General features: G+C 37.1%; 1 protein-coding gene across 1 annotated transcript; it reads left to right on the top strand.

Annotated features, from left to right (window-relative positions):
- Window positions 1–13815: 13815 nt before the first annotated feature.
- MYF6 (myogenic factor 6) lies at window positions 13816–15674 on the top strand. The gene is made up of 3 exons (XM_039838480.1): window positions 13816–14418; window positions 14703–14793; window positions 15039–15674. The coding sequence occupies exons 1-3, from the start codon at window positions 13900–13902 to the stop codon at window positions 15155–15157; spliced, it is 729 nt and encodes a 242-aa protein (XP_039694414.1). The 5' UTR covers window positions 13816–13899; the 3' UTR covers window positions 15158–15674.
- Window positions 15675–16227: the final 553 nt, after the last annotated feature.

Raw genomic sequence — 16227 nt, forward strand, 5'->3', positions numbered from 1 at the left:
TTCTTTGTGATGTGATGTTTCTCACTAACCTAAAACAAAAACTGACACAGATGACAAGAGCTTATTGTGCCATGGAAAAGTCATACTACTACATGGTCCAAGTTAAATTTACTACAAAACAAATATTATACTCATCTACAGCTATTCTTTTATCCATTTTTATGCATCTAATCCTCAAAATGCTAGGGTTTCCCAATCATGAAAAAAAATTAGCGAAGTTGACCATATTTTACAGAGAGATATACAACAATCATTCACTGTTTTCTGGGATCTGTTAGTACTTGCAGTTTTGGCTGTGAAATGACCTCACTCACAGAGCATGCGTACACATGCCTCCCAGTCAGAGAAAGGGTAAAAAAAGATTTTTCTGTAAGTAGGTTATAACTAAGGGCCTGTTGGATCCACTCCGGTCAAGTACATGGATGGTTGCAGGTTAGGAAAGAAAGCGTCAGCACACGGATTTACTGCCATCAAGACCGTTAAGTCTTGGTAGAGAAAACTAATTGGTTTTGCTCCTTTCACTTAAGAGCTCAAGCTGGTTTCCCTCTGTGAGAATGGGTAATGAAACATGTGGCAAACTGAACTAATGACTCTATGACATACTTTAGGGCTCTGCTGTTATATAGTCTTCTAAACACAGAAAGAATGTTCAACAAAGAGCCACATTAGAAAAGTTTGTAAAACATTAAATTGCTACAACAGCTGAGAGAAGAGAATAGTTCTACTGAAAGAAAATTAATGAACAAGTGTCAAATTGGACAGTTGGTGTCAATTCCTAGAGGATTTGGAAGTGAGAAGTGGAGTTGAGGAAACCATATTAATAGAGCCCTTGTTTTTATGAAAAGACTGCCGTACTTTACCAAATATCCATCATAGGAGTCATGCTTGTCATAGTCCACATTAGTCTGTATGTAGGAGAAAAGAATGCTTTAGTATGGGCTATGTAAGCACCTTATTTTCTTGATCTCCAATAGCATATGATAGTCTATTTTCTTGGACGTGAATTTAGAAAGAAATTCTACCCCCAGCCGATGTAATTCTTGGACCAAAGTGCACTCACCATTTGACAAATAAAAGACTCTTTCAAGCCCAAACTATCTTATTTCTGACTAAGTTTAAAAATATTTGGAACTAAAATGTTTTAAGTTCTAGCCTTTTCCAGTAGCAACCCCATTGAAAACTAAATCTTCTCTATTCTGTCAACTAATAAATAAATAGTAATAAAAGTAAACGAATAGTTTCTTCATGATTATTGTATCTGACTTGAAGCATAATTAATACTGATTCAAAATCTGAAAAGTATTCCTTCTCTATTTTAGGAAGACATTATATTAAAGGGAATTCTTAAAGGCTTTCTTTAAAGGCTTATATGAAATAATCTGTTAAATTTTGATGTAATTTCAATTAATAAACCAAATATATCAAAACAATTATATCAAAATTTAATTTGTTTCAACACATGAAAATATTAGGAGACTTTAAAAAAGCAAAATTGCTCTTCCAAAATATCCTGAAATGCCTTTTTTCCACATGCTCTTTTGTAGATATTGATAAGATCAGTATTTGTATTGTATTATTTTTTTCTTTATCTTCTTTGGCCACATTTGCATTTAGATTGTCAATAATTTCAAAAGAGCTACCCTCAAAATATGTGCTGCCCAATTTGAAAAGGCTCTCCTACTTTCGATCCACAACATGTAACATTACAAACCTTCATAGACAGCGAAAAGAAGCATGCCATCTCATCTCCTATCCAAATCCTACCTATCTTTCTAGGTCTTACCTTTTTATGAGATATGCCATTCATTAAAATAACCTTTCATTCATGCCATATTCCCTACATTATTCATTTTGGAATTTTGCTGTATATTGATTCGTACTGTTACGTAACTGCTTCAGAAAGTATATCTTATATATCTAATTAGACTGTAAACTCTGTGAAGAAGGGTAATATATAGATCTTTCTAGTTTAACATAAAATTTTGCACAAAATAAAGGAGTATTAAGGAACAGATAGAAAAAGAGAATATGAATAAAAGGAAATTTTAAAAACATTTGATGTGGAGAAAAAACTAAGAGAGTTTATGAGAATTCTCTAAACTTTTTGCTCAATTTTCCTGTAAACCTAAAAGTGCTCTTTTATTTATTCATTTTGTATTCTTTTTCCTTTTTATTGAAGTATGATTTACATACAACATTATATTAATTTCAAGTGTGCAACATAATTCAACATGGTATACACTGCAAAGTGATCACCACAATAAGTCCAGCTACCACCCACCACCATAAGAATTAAAAAAAAAAATTTTTTTTCTATTTCTATTCAGGAAGAATTCAAAGCTCATGACATATTCTGAGTTTGGTATATATAGAACAATGAAGATACTTTAAGATCCAGATACTGTTTTACCCAAGATGCTATTTTTATATGCCTGGGTTTATTTTGCTCTAGGTCACTGGGAGTTGTACCTTAGGTCATCCCACCTGGAATATTCTTTCCCTCTATCAAAAGCCAACCTTTAGAAGGAGAAAAAAATGGTATAGATGATAGAGGCTCTGTTTATCCCTCTGGCGACCAAATCAAAGTTGTGACGGAAACAAGGAGCAGCAGCAAGGAAAAATTGCCTGGGATGAACAAGCCATACAACTAGGGAGAAATCTAAGAAAGCATCCTGCAATGGCAGAAGGTAGGATGGGGTGAGGACGTGGGGCTGCCTGGTCTTGAGCGGCTGAGTGAGACGGAGGCTGAGGCAGACACCTCACAACGGGGCTGTGACCGCGAGTGGATTTTCACGGTGACAGACCTGCTTGCTCTGAGCACCAGTGCCCATTCAGCTGTGCACAGGGGTTACCAGGGACTTACAGGGAAACATTATCAGAATTAAAGCCAAGGTGAGATTTGCTCGGTACAGAAGTGCCAGCGGTATCCATTGTTCTCTGTTGAGCCCTCCCCACAACCAGTGCACCAGACACAGCACTGCCATAGCTGTGAGGTCATCAAACTGGATAACAGAGGTCGCTGCACTCAGAGAATTCCCTGAAACCCCACATCCCTCAACTCACGGCCCAACCCAAGCCACATCCAGGTGTATCCTCAGCCAGTCAGGTGCTCCTTGCTGTGACGCACACTGGTGGAGGCAGCTGCCCTTGGTTTCTGGTGTGGCTTTTTGAGGCAACTACAAGCACAGCATCTGTGGATTGCTTGCTGAATCTTAACAAGTATAGAGGTCCCACAGGTATAGAGGCTTGGGCTAAATTTGGCCTGCATTTGAACCCCTCTCAGTACTGTGTCGCTGGACACCTAGTTCACAAATCCACATTAATAAGACCGAGAGACTTAGGAGCTTTGCTTAGTACATGGAAACATACATGCAAAGGCAGCCAAAATGGGAAGACAAAGAAGCAGAAACTATATGACAGAACAGAGATCCAGATATAATGGAGTCAAGTAATTTACCAGATGCAGAGTTCAAAACACTGGTTATAAAGATGTTCAATGAACTTTTGGGAAATGTAGAGAACTCCAACAAAGAGATAAAAATGGAAATGGAATTTATAAAAAGGAACTAGTCTGAAATGGAGAACACATTATCTGAGATGAGAAGTATATTAAATGGAATAAACAAAGGAATAAACAAAGTGAAGAAAGAAGAAGATCAAATGCCCTATATAGAGGACAGGAAAGCCAATCAGGAAACTCAATCAAAATGGCAAGAAAAAAGATGCCAAGACTAGAAAAATAATTTAAGGAGAATATGAGACATTATTAAGGCTTCAAATATTTGTCTGATCGGCATAACAGAAGAAAAATCAAGATGTTGAACAGCTGTTTGAAGAAATAAAAATAGAAAACTTTCCTAACTTGTGAAGGAAATGGACCTAAAACCCCAGGAAGCTCAGAGAATTCCAAAAATCAGGGATCCAAAGAGGCCCACACCAAGACACATCATAATTAAAATGACAAAGGTTAAATACAAAGAAAGAGAAAAAGCAGCAAGAGAAAAAGAAATAATTACTTATAAGGGAATATCCATAAGACTGGCAGCTGATTTCTCAAAAGAAACTATGCAGGACAGAAAGGCTTGGCAAAAAATATTCGACAGAATAAAGACCCAAGATATACAACCAAGAATAATTTATCCAGCAAAGATATCATTTAGACTTGAAAGACAAATAAAGAGCTTCCCAGACAAAAATAAGCTAAATGAATTTATCACCACTAAGCCAGTATTACAGGAAATGTTGGAGGGACTTCTTTAAGAAGAAAAAACATGTATCAAAAACAGGAATAAAGAATGGTAACAACTACATTCCTATCAATAAGTACCTTAAACGGAAAAGAATTAAGTGTTCCAACCAAAAGATAGAGTGGCTAAAAGGATAAGAAAACAAGACCCCTAGATATGAAAAGGAAGGGGATGGAAAAAGATATTGCTTGGATGGACCTAGAAAGTATTTAAGTCAGACAGAGAAAGATAAACACTATATGATTTCACTTATACGCGGAATTTAAGGAACAAAAAGAGCAAACTAATCAAAAACAGGCACAAATATAGTGGACAGTTTGGTGACGGACAGAGAGGAAAGGAGTTTGGGGGGCTGGGAGAATGAGGTAAAGGGTTAAAGAAGTACAAATTAGTGGCTTATAGATGGTCATGGGGATGGGGAGCACGGCATAGGCAGTGCAATTAGCATTAATACATTGGCTAGGTGGCGAGTCAGGGGAGGAAAGGAGCAACCGAGGGGATCATTTTACTAACAATATAGATGTCTAACCAATGTACTGTATACCTGAAACTAATTAATTTTTTTTTAAAAAAGCCAACCATTTATTCTGGATCCATTGTAAGTCCTATTTTTTCCATTAAATATTAACTTACCATGGTATTTTTTTTTTCTCTACTCATAACAATAATTTCTGCCCTGCCTCTTTGGGACCTATAAACTGCTTTGCAGTGTTGTACAACGAAAAAAATATACTTTGGGAAAAACATGAAATTTAGATTTAAATTCCCCTTCATCACAATTTCTAAATAAATAAATAATATAGTAATTGTGTATGTGTATATATATTCGTATTAAAATGTCCATTAAATAATGGTAAAAGTCATATACATATTTCATATATAAACTTTATCATAATAGACAGACAATAAAAGTGCTCTTTTAAAAGTCTGTTAATTAAAAAATAATTTGAGAGAATGTATTTTTAAAAGTAAAAGTTCCTTGAAAAATTTTTTAAATACAATAAATATAGTGGTGAAATAAACTTGGATCTATTGCTAAATAATTAACAATATCAACGTGTGTAGCATAATATGAAATCTAAAAATTCAAGATGAATTGTAGTGATACTTTCTCTCCAGCAAGCACGTAAACTACTTTTGGTATATAGGTTTGAGGTTGGGGACTATAAATAGATAAAATAGCAACTTTCAAAAATAAGCAAAAAACAAGGGCTTAGCAGAGGCAAATAGAAAGTAGAGGAAATTAAACTTTTATAAAGACAGAAATATATTAAAGAATTCAAAGAAATTAGGTAAAAAAACTAAAAACATCAAGAAATAGCAGTTCTAATTGACAAGCATGTAAAGAATATACATTTTCTGTTATTTAAGAATATTTACTTCTATCATAGAGAATAGAAAACATAGAGAATAGCTGAAACTAAAAGCAAATGGTTTGGAAAACCATTTGTTAGACATAGACAAGGTAGGTATAGCTGGTGCCTGTCAACACAGAAAGGGGTGGAGGGCCAATTAAGCATCAAATCATCAAATACATTGGAGACCCCCAAAAGTAAGGCGGTCTTACAATGACCACTCATTGGTAAAATCCTTTCTGGGCCACACAAATTAAAGCCATGCTGCCCGACAGGTTATAGGTGAGCTACAGCTTTTGAGCAAAGATGTCTCATTAGACACCAAAGCTAAGATCATCCACATGCTCATATTCCCAATTACTATGTATGGATGTGAAAGTTAGACAGTGAAGAAGGCTGAGAGGAAAAAAATAATCATTCATTTGGAATAGAGTGTTGGAGGAGAGCTCTGCAGACACCTGGGACCACAAAAGAGAAACGCAAGTGGGTCCTAGAGCAAATGAAGCTAAAAATGACAAAACTGGAGATATCCTACTTTGGGAACATCATGAGAAGGCAATGTTCTTAGAAAAGATAATAATTCTGGGAAAAAAGAGAAGACAGCAGAAATAGAGGATGACAAATAGGAGATAGCTTGAGTCCATAAAAGAAGCCATAGGCATGAGTGTGCGAGAGCCAAGAAGGGCTGTTGAGGACAGAACACTGTGGACATCGCTCACTCATAGAGTCTTCAAGAGGCAGAGCCAACTCAATGGCACATAACATGTAGCTTTTGACTAAGTATATAGACCATTTGAGTATTGGTTCCAAACACCTTCTATATGCTGCTATCCCTCAATTCTAGGGATTGTTAACTACCGTTGTGGGACTGAAGGGGAAGGATATAGGACATATGAGCATTGTGTAACTCAAGATTTAAATGGCATGGTCTCTATATCCCACTTTTACCCATTCTAAGTATGATAAACTACTCCATCTTTTCCCCTTTGCTTCTTATTGTATATTCTTAAATATTGAAATAGACCATGAGTTTTGGGCATTTTTATTAGAGCATCAGTTTTGTGACTTCTGGGACAGGCTGCCTATACATGGTAGCATACGTGGACAATACTATTGGATCATTATTTCCCAATGGGACAGAATACAGGTCCAAATCTCACCCAGTAGGTGTCAACAGTGCCTCTTTTGGCCATTCTAGTCAAATGATATAAGTTATCCTGCAGATGGGCAAATAAACATTCAAAGATCCTCTAAATTAGTTTGCCCTAGACTTTTTTTTCACTGAAGACTATTCTTCTATTGGTCACTAAAAGAAGGCTCAGAATAAGAACTTTTTGATTATATAAATCACTGCTATAGGAGCCAGGATTTAGTTTATAATCATGTGACCTTGGGCAAGTAAATTAATTTCTCCTTGCTTTGTTTCTCGCTCTTTAAAAGCAAGAAAACTTGGTAAAACATTGTGAAGATGCAATGAGATCATTCATTTAAAATACTTCAATACAAGTGCTAATTATTTTTTTTCAGAGTTAAATTATGGCTAAATAATGGCTACAACTTTACAAAATAAGACATATATATATATATATATATATATATATATATATATATATATATATATATATATTTCTATACTCTATAAGCACCAATTCTTGAATTTATATTGTCAGACATCTTAAATGTCATGATAATTTATCTATTTAAATGATTTAGTGATTTAATTTATAATCTTATAAGATTATACTTATATTATGAAATTACAAAGCCAGTCTTTACCAATCACAACATTTAGCCCAGGTCATGAAATCAGGGACGATAAATTTTAATATGGTTAATTTTTATGTGACTAGTGACATACTGAATATGTAATGCATACACTTAAAAAGCTCCAGATTATATGCAATTTATATATATTCTAACTTTTGGTATTTTTCTATCACTTAATATTCTCAAAACTAACACGTATTGTCTGAGCTTCTGAAAAAATGTGAAATGTGTATGTATGTCTGATTAAACAACTTTTGTTCCCCTAAACCTGTAGAAAAACTTTATGGAATAAATGTGTTTGTACAGTGGTGACTATTTGTCACAGTAGGCTCTGACATAGGCATTAAAGCACCAACTATTTTAGACAATATGTCATAACCAGCCAGTTGGAGGGCAGTAACAAAATACCTGGCTAACCATTCTATACTAGAGACATCTGTTTAGCTTAGCAAGCTAGTAAAGCCAGACATTACTATAATTTGGAGCCTCTGACTATCACGAGTCATTTAGTTTTTAAAAAATGTAAACATCATGAAAAAAATCATTTTATATATCTTGGACATTTTAAACATTAGTTGTATGTAGCATGGAAAAATGTTTATGTAATATTTTGAGTGACAAGCAACACCAATATAATATTTATTATATTTATATTTTTAAATCATGTAATATAAAATTTACATTATGCAATATATATTATATAACATTTTTATTCTAATAGAAAACAAGAAACAAGCAGAGATGATTAATTGAGGTAACATGTAGATGGATAAGTTTTTTTCTTTTCTTCAATCAAAATTTAAGTAATATAATACTAATTTATATAGAGTATTTACTATGTGCTCGATACTGTTTATTAAGTATATCATTGACATTCTTTTAATCTCTAAAACAAATTTATGAAGTAATACTATTTATACTTTATGCACTAGTTAATTGAGACTTAGAGAAATTATGTAACTTGACCAAGATCAGATATTAGCAAATGGCAGAGCTGGGCCTAGAACTTGGATACAGTATCAAATCCTGCATTTATAATCACTGTAATATTTTTTAAAGAAAAAAGTCTACTTTATATGTCCTGTACCTTGTTCATTGTCCTTATTTGTGAATAGATATTCGTAAGCATCTTTCCTGATTTTCTGGGAAGATGACAAACTCATTCTGATTTTCCTGGGATTTTTTCAGTTTTAGTGCATAAATTGGTCTCCTGGGTACCCGTCCTAAGCAAACCTATGCCATTTGGTAAGCCATGAGGAAGCAATATTTAACCTGGAAAGAGTCTACTAGTTCACAAATTTTACTCTCAAACTTCATAAATCTGAGTTTAAAATAAGTAAGAGTTAGGAATTACAAAGAGGACTTCATTTTTTTAGCACCAGGATGAATGTTTCTTAGGTAGAGGAGCATTCATTGTCTCTTTTCCTGGAAATTATGTCTAGAAAATAAGAAATGAGCAGCAGCCTCCTTAAATAGCATCTTTAGGCTAGTACATAAAGTGAACACACTTTTTTTTTTTCCTGTGGAAGTCATGTTTTACTCCCTAATAGAAGGGAATTGTAGATTAGAGCAAAGAGTAAAAAATATATTTCTTGAAAGATCCAAAGAGCAGCCTCCCTGGTTTCTCCTTTGCTTGTCAGAGACTCATTTCTTTGGAGCTGTTTTAAAAGGGCTGCTCCCAGCGGGACTCGAAACCAAAGACCTCCCCAGTACCAGTCCGGCCCCATTTCTCTGCATAACTTCTCACTGCCACCATCTGGAGATTGCAAAGGATTTGCCTTTAGAATCGTTCCTTTATTTCTGCTTGGCTTGTGCCCCTCCCCCATGTCCTCTGAAGTGACTCAAATGTTCTGTAAGTCTAAGTGCAAAACTATTTTTGCCACAGTGTTTGTGAATCTCTGGGCACATACTGTCTGCAGATTAGGTAAGTTACAGGTGCACAGGCTCATGTTACTCATTTAGCTGCCACAAGTTTGGAGCATTTAATCTGACTCTTCTGAATTTTCCCTTTGGGTCAGCGGGCCCTTCCATCACCTTCTGTTCTTTAGGACCACTTACTGGCCTTGCTAGTTGATTCCTACAGGCTGAATTAAATGTTGCTCATTCTCTTTTTCTCCTCTCTTTTCCTCTACCGCTTTTTCTCTCTTTCTCTTTTCACTGCTGAAAACATATCATTATCTGCCTTGTCTTCAGTTCTACTTTCTCAGCTATAACTGAAATTACTTTCTTTGAACCCAGCTATGCAACGATGTAGTCATATCCTTAGATATAACCCACAAAAATCTCTGCCAATTTCTGACAATCCCTCATTTGTAATTTGTTTTTTCTTGAGCTTTCTCCTTCTGTCATCATTGTCCCAATCCACAGGTTTGCTAAAAAGCTTCAACTTTGCTCCCTAGAAATAAATACCAACCCAACATCTCAAGAACTTCTGTCCCCAAACCATCCTTTCTCAAGCTTCCCATTCATTGTTACACTTGTATAGAACCACATTCCTTTCCTCCAAAGTTCCTAGCTCAGTTATTTATTTGTGTGATTGTTTATTTAGTGTCTGTCCCCCAGTAAACTGGAAATTTGTCGAGGATATAAATAAATAAATCATTATTATCAAAGTCACTAGTTTTAATAGTTTCACTTCCATTATACCATTAACACAAACAAATCCCTAAATTTCTCTTAAACATCTATTTCACCAAATCTAAGTTTTTCAATTAATTCACTATGGCTAGTTCAATGAGACACTTCATGAATTGAGTAGGGGAAGGATGGAAATTAACATTTGTTGAGTTATTACACATCATAGACTCAACATGTATTATTTCATTTTATGGTAACAAGCCTGAGATGTATGTATTATATATGCCATTTGATCTCTTATAAAACTGAGGTTTGGAACATATAATTAAAAATGGCTAGAACTTAGTTTCTATCTTACTCCAAAGCTGTTTTTTTTCCACCACATACACCACTTTCTTAAAGGCTCAGAGCTAAAATCCACCATTGACTAAACTAGCCATAATCCTTTTCACGGAAAGAGCTGGACATATTCAAGCTTGTGTGGAGATGATGGGAAGGAAATGCATTTATAAATAACTAAGCATGAAGTAAGAATAATAGGGTGACAAATTATTTGAAAACTTTCAATTCTATCATTAACCTAGTTTTGGATTTTGTTAGGAATAAGGTCTAGGCCCCTGAAATGATTTATTGATACTTAATATTATTATTCTCTTACTATTAATTACTTTTTATGTAGTTTTTAAAATGCATTTGAACTATTTAAAGCCTGGAGGATTTCAGTTTGCATAAACCTGTTTTGAGCACTTGTCAAGGTCTGTGTCTCCCAAGTTCCACTGAAAAATAATGGAATTGCAATTACAGGCATCTCATATTTTGCAAACAGTTTGAGTTCCAGGAGCTAGCTAGTGTGTTGTTTGGAATCATTGCATATTTTCCCATTACCTAATCTAATAAAGGATGCTTATTTCCCAAGCTGGCATTTCCTTTTTCTCTCTTCCCACCCCCACTCTGAAAAACAACAACAAAACAGAGAAAAGTCTGTTTAAACCAAGGTGATCAACATAATTTTACTGGCCTGAGTTCTACAGAATGTCGGAAAAGGGGCTTTGTAATTTAATAAGGAATGGCAACTCAATCATGAAGGTTGAATTCACACAAAGAAATGCCACATCTTTCTAGGAGGTTGCTCGTAATCAGCACCCCAAAGTTTTTTCTTCTTTTTTCTAGAATCTTCTCCATTTTGAACTCACTATTGCTTTAGTGGTGACACTTGAATTGGGAAAAATAAAAGGGAAAGAGTACACTTTCATATTCTTTTGCAGTTCGTGATGTGCAGACTCTTTCGCATCTACCGGATATCTCTTGAAATCAGTGGTGAGTCAAAGAATGGTACCATCGACCTTAAATGTAACTTCTATTATCCAAGCAGCACAATTCCTTAGTAGCAACTAATAATAACTAGTAATAACAATAGTTTTATAGAGTATCAACATTTTTTAAATGATTTCACATTTTTTAAAACATCATCATGACCGTTGAAAGTATAATGTCTTGTTATTTTATCAATTTTATGGGTTAAAAAACTGAGAATTTGAGATATTAAGGTTAACTAAGTCCTCACAGGCCCCAAACAATTGTAATCTAAGCCACCCGCACCCCAATTCGAGCTACATCTCCCATTTTTTATCTTTTAGTCAATTTCACTCACCCTTCTAGTTTCAAACTCCACAAAAAAAGAAATCATTTTTCACTGCTTTTTCATTAGCACACACTATCTGGCACTTAGTAGGTACCAAAAATATTTTTTTTAATAAATTTCAATTATTGTTATCTTAGTAATCTTTGCAATAATGCTATATAATTTTACCAATTAAAAATGACTTTTTCAATTGTTTACATTAAGAGGCAGCATAGAGCACTGGGTCATTTTCCATAATGGATGTTAAACTATACCTTACGTTGTTGGAGCAGTCTTAATTGCTGACATTATAGCAACCAAGAAACTGGTAGAAATAGGAGAAAATATCACAAAAGAAGCATTGCCTTCTTATTCTTCCCTGTGCTTCCTATTTTTTCAAAAACCTAAAAATGGTTCTTAAACTTGATAAGGAATTATTCAGTTGTACAATAAAAAAAAAAAAAACACATAAAAGTAGCCCAACATTCAAACTTAACACCCTAAGTCTATGGCTCCTACAGAAGGAGACTACAAAGACTTAACTTCTGGAATAAGTGACTTGACTCAAAAAGTAGCTAGTTCCTACATTGCTTGACCATTGATTCCTTGTATTGTCTTCACTCTATTCACTAAAAAAAAAAAAAAATTAAGTCATATTGATCATAACCTATAATTATCATTGCTTGGGCATAGAATAAGAAGACCTTTAGTTTTCATCTAGTTTTTCAGGCACTGACTATAAAGGCCAAAACTAAAGTTGACTGTCATCCTAAAGGCCATTTGTAGGTGGAAGGAGTCCTTCCAGAGCTCTAGGAAGGAGAAGGGAAGGGAAGAGAAGAGAAATGGAGGGAAGGGGGAAAAAAAGATAAGAACAAAGAAAAAGGAAAAGAAAGGAAATAAATACAATAACAAGAAAAGAGAAAACCCACTGCAACAACTGTGCTTTTTTTCCTTCATAAGAAACGGTCTTAGCCCTGACATAGCTCTTTATTCACTAATGTTCATCAAGCAGTTAATATAAATTTAATGCTTTAAAGTTAATGCATGATATCATTTGATTGAATCCACACCATAATTTTATAAGGCAACCACTATTATCCTGAAGAAACCGAGACCTCGCACTTATCTATGCACACATAAATAGAAATGAACTAAGCTAGGACTTGAAGGAAGTTCCTTGAATCGAGGGCCCCTGCACTTCATCCTTATATCATACTGCCTCCCTAATCACTATACTCGTGCGTATTGGACCATGAGCAAGCTGAAATTAAAAATTCTATTTCTTTGCTTGTGCCTCAGTTGTTACCTTTCTCATCTGAATCCTATAAAACATCTGATTTGGAGTCCATGGATAGCGAGTACAAGAAAGAAAAAACTGTGAGCACACAGTGTGTAGAACAGGAGCCATAAGAGAGGCACCTTGGATTGGGGGCCACGGATGCATCCTGAAATATCAACTAGCTTTAGCGTGAGTCTTGTTTCCACTAAAACTACTTTACAGCACAAGTTATTACATGTATTGCATCCATATCCTCTGCTCCACCCCTTACCCCATAGGTACTACTGCTCTACCATGGAGAGGTACAGAATTCAGATTTTGGTTGCCTTCTTCCCCCTTAAAAAAAAAAAAAAGATAGCCAAGGAAGGAATCTGAGCACCCTCCAGCCTCCCGCTCCAGCCTTATAAAAGAGAGGAAAGAGATTTACCTGCTGCTACTGAGGCTGAAGCCTGAAAGTCATGCATAACCTTTGAAGGACTGTAATGGTTTTAATCACAGGAATAGCATCTTTTTGACAGACAGGAGAGAAAAGACCTGAACCACCCTGCAAATATTAACCAGGCTATTTTGGAGCAATGGCTATTGCCTTTGAAATCTTTCATCGTGGGTCTATACTTAGAATTCAGATGAGCCTGGGGGAGGGGAATGGGGCAGTGTTAATCCCCAGTTGTTTTGAAGTTGCCTTGTAAGCAGTTTAGCATATAAACTGTCCCAAATGGAAGCATTCAATGCTTTGTTTAAATTATAGTACTCTCTCTGTGTATTTTGTTTTAACCAGTTCTGCATACAGATTGTCACATCATTCTTGGGGTGACACTTCTCAGGTTTTTTTTTTTTTTTTTCAAACTAGATGTTCTAGAGAGCACTAGCTGTAATCACATTGGGAGACTGATGCTCCATGACAGCTAAAAGTTGGATTGAGTTTCAGGAGCTACTATATATAAATCTGGGGCGACTTATGTCACTGCGCTAATTAAATGCCATCTGGGTGGTACCTCTGGTTTTTGAGTCCATCACCCAGTTCAGACCGAGTCAGAGGCCAAAGAGGAGAACATGATGATGGACCTTTTTGAAACTGGCTCCTATTTCTTCTACTTAGACGGGGAAAATGTTACCCTGCAGCCATTAGAAGTGGCAGAAGGCTCTCCTTTGTATCCGGGGAGTGATGGTACCCTATCACCCTGCCAGGACCAAATGCCCCCGGAAGCTGGGAGCGACAGCAGCGGAGAAGAACATGTCCTGGCGCCCCCAGGCCTACAGCCTCCCCACTGTCCTGGCCAATGTCTGATCTGGGCTTGCAAGACATGCAAGAGAAAATCTGCCCCCACGGACAGACGGAAAGCCGCCACCCTGCGCGAGAGGCGGCGACTAAAGAAAATCAACGAGGCCTTCGAGGCACTGAAGCGGCGAACTGTGGCCAACCCCAACCAGAGGCTGCCCAAGGTGGAGATTCTGCGGAGCGCGATCAGCTACATTGAGCGGCTGCAGGACCTGCTGCACCGGCTGGATCAGCAGGAGAAAATGCAGGAGCTAGGGGTGGACCCCTTCAGCTACAGACCCAAGCAAGAGAATGTAAGCCCAGATGCCGCCCGAGCAGGGGAATGCAAAGGCTGATTAGACGCTTTCCTTGGGGCCTTAATATCCAGCTGGTCGATCTCCTTTCCCGTCCCCCTTCATCGCCCGTCCCTCCCGCTCCCTCTCTAGTGAACCCCCAGTGACCCGGGAACACGGGGTGTCTGCAATAGGCAGGAAATGCGCACCCGACCCGAGGAAGCAGGGGAGGCACCCCAAAGGCACCCCCACCCCCGGAACCGATGTTTCTTTCCTAATCTACTGCTTCCTTGGTTTTCCTCCAGCTTGAGGGTGCGGATTTCCTGCGCACCTGCAGCTCTCAGTGGCCAAGTGTTTCGGATCATTCCAGGGGGCTCTTGATAACTGCCAAGGAAGGTAAAATAAAAGAAAGGGCACTGGGCTGTGCTAGGGAACACCCTGGGAGGGGGTTGGGGTGCACGCTCCGAGAAGAAAAGGCTCGGAGCGAGAGCAGAGACGCGACCTGGGAAAAGTGCGCTCCTTGAGCGCGGGGACCCCGTGCTCCCGCGCTGCCTAAGAGGCCTGGAGCAGGGAGCGGAACTGCCTCTTCTTCCTTCCTTGGGTGCTGTTTGTGTGTGTGTATGTGTGTTTTCTGCGCTTAGGAGGGGCAAGCATTGATTCATCGGCCTCGAGTAGCCTTCGGTGCCTTTCTTCCATCGTGGACAGTATTTCCTCGGAGGAACGGAAACTCCCCTGCGTGGAAGAGGTGGTGGAGAAGTAACTTGGAGCTGGTGTTTGGGATGTGCTCCATGCATCAGGAAGATCTCATCCTCCTCCTTTGCCTAATCCTTTAGATTAGGTCACATTACATTAATATTTAGGAACTCAGACCCAGGAGTTTATGAAAAGGAGGGAGATATGTTCACGAAGAAACTTCTCCGAAACTGTTGTGCACGCTCAGATTAAAAAGCCTTTCAGCTTCGGGCTTTTGTTTTTGGAAAAGCGAGTGGCTTAGGTCTAACAGCCTTACTTTGTTTTTGTTTGGTTGATTTTGTAATTTATTTACTTTTATTACGGTGATTCTTTTGTGCCCCGTGTTCAGAAGTTCATTCCTGTCTAAAGCAAAGTGGGAGCGTTGCATTTAAACGTTAGTGGTATTTAATGTATTTTTGTAAATAATCTTAGTACTTTCATTTTATATCTCAACTTAAGAAATATATTTTAAATGTAGAGTGATGTACTGTATATAAAATGTGAGAGGATCCTGGTATTGTTACATTAAAAAATAAGTTTCTATATGAACAAAGTTGCTCCTATTTTGATTCAGCTAAAAAATCTTAGACATATGTACATAAATAAAGAGAGCCATATTTTAATTTCGACACCACACAAGCCCATTTATTTGGGTATTTTTTTAAAGGCTGATTTAAAGCGGGGGGAAATGGGTTTTCCTATGTCTGAATGAAACTTCACTTTACTATCTCAGGTAAGCTTCACACTCGTTATAAGTGAAGAATGTTCCAGGAGGAAACTGTCCTTTTCCTTTTTTATCATCATACTTTCTGTTTTAACTGCCCTATACCAGAGCTCTGGATGAGATCTGCTTACCCCAAGTTAACGAATTTTCAGTCCAGTAAAATCTCATTGCAAGAAATTGCCACACAAAAACTCTGCTTATTTTCTAAAAGATCTTCAGCTAATTTAGCCCACATTACTTTCCGTCTTTGACTTTCCAGGCTCTTCCTGAAGAAGCATTCTTCTAGAGTCCCCAGGGGCTGTATGGGCTTCCCAACCAGGTCTCTGGCCTGCTCCCCAGTTTTCTTGAACTAGACTGGTGGCTAGAAGACTGGA

Source organism: Pteropus medius, unplaced genomic scaffold, assembly GCF_902729225.1.
Source record: "Pteropus medius unplaced genomic scaffold, Ma_sr-lr_union100, whole genome shotgun sequence".
NCBI lineage: Eukaryota > Metazoa > Chordata > Mammalia > Chiroptera > Pteropodidae > Pteropus > Pteropus medius.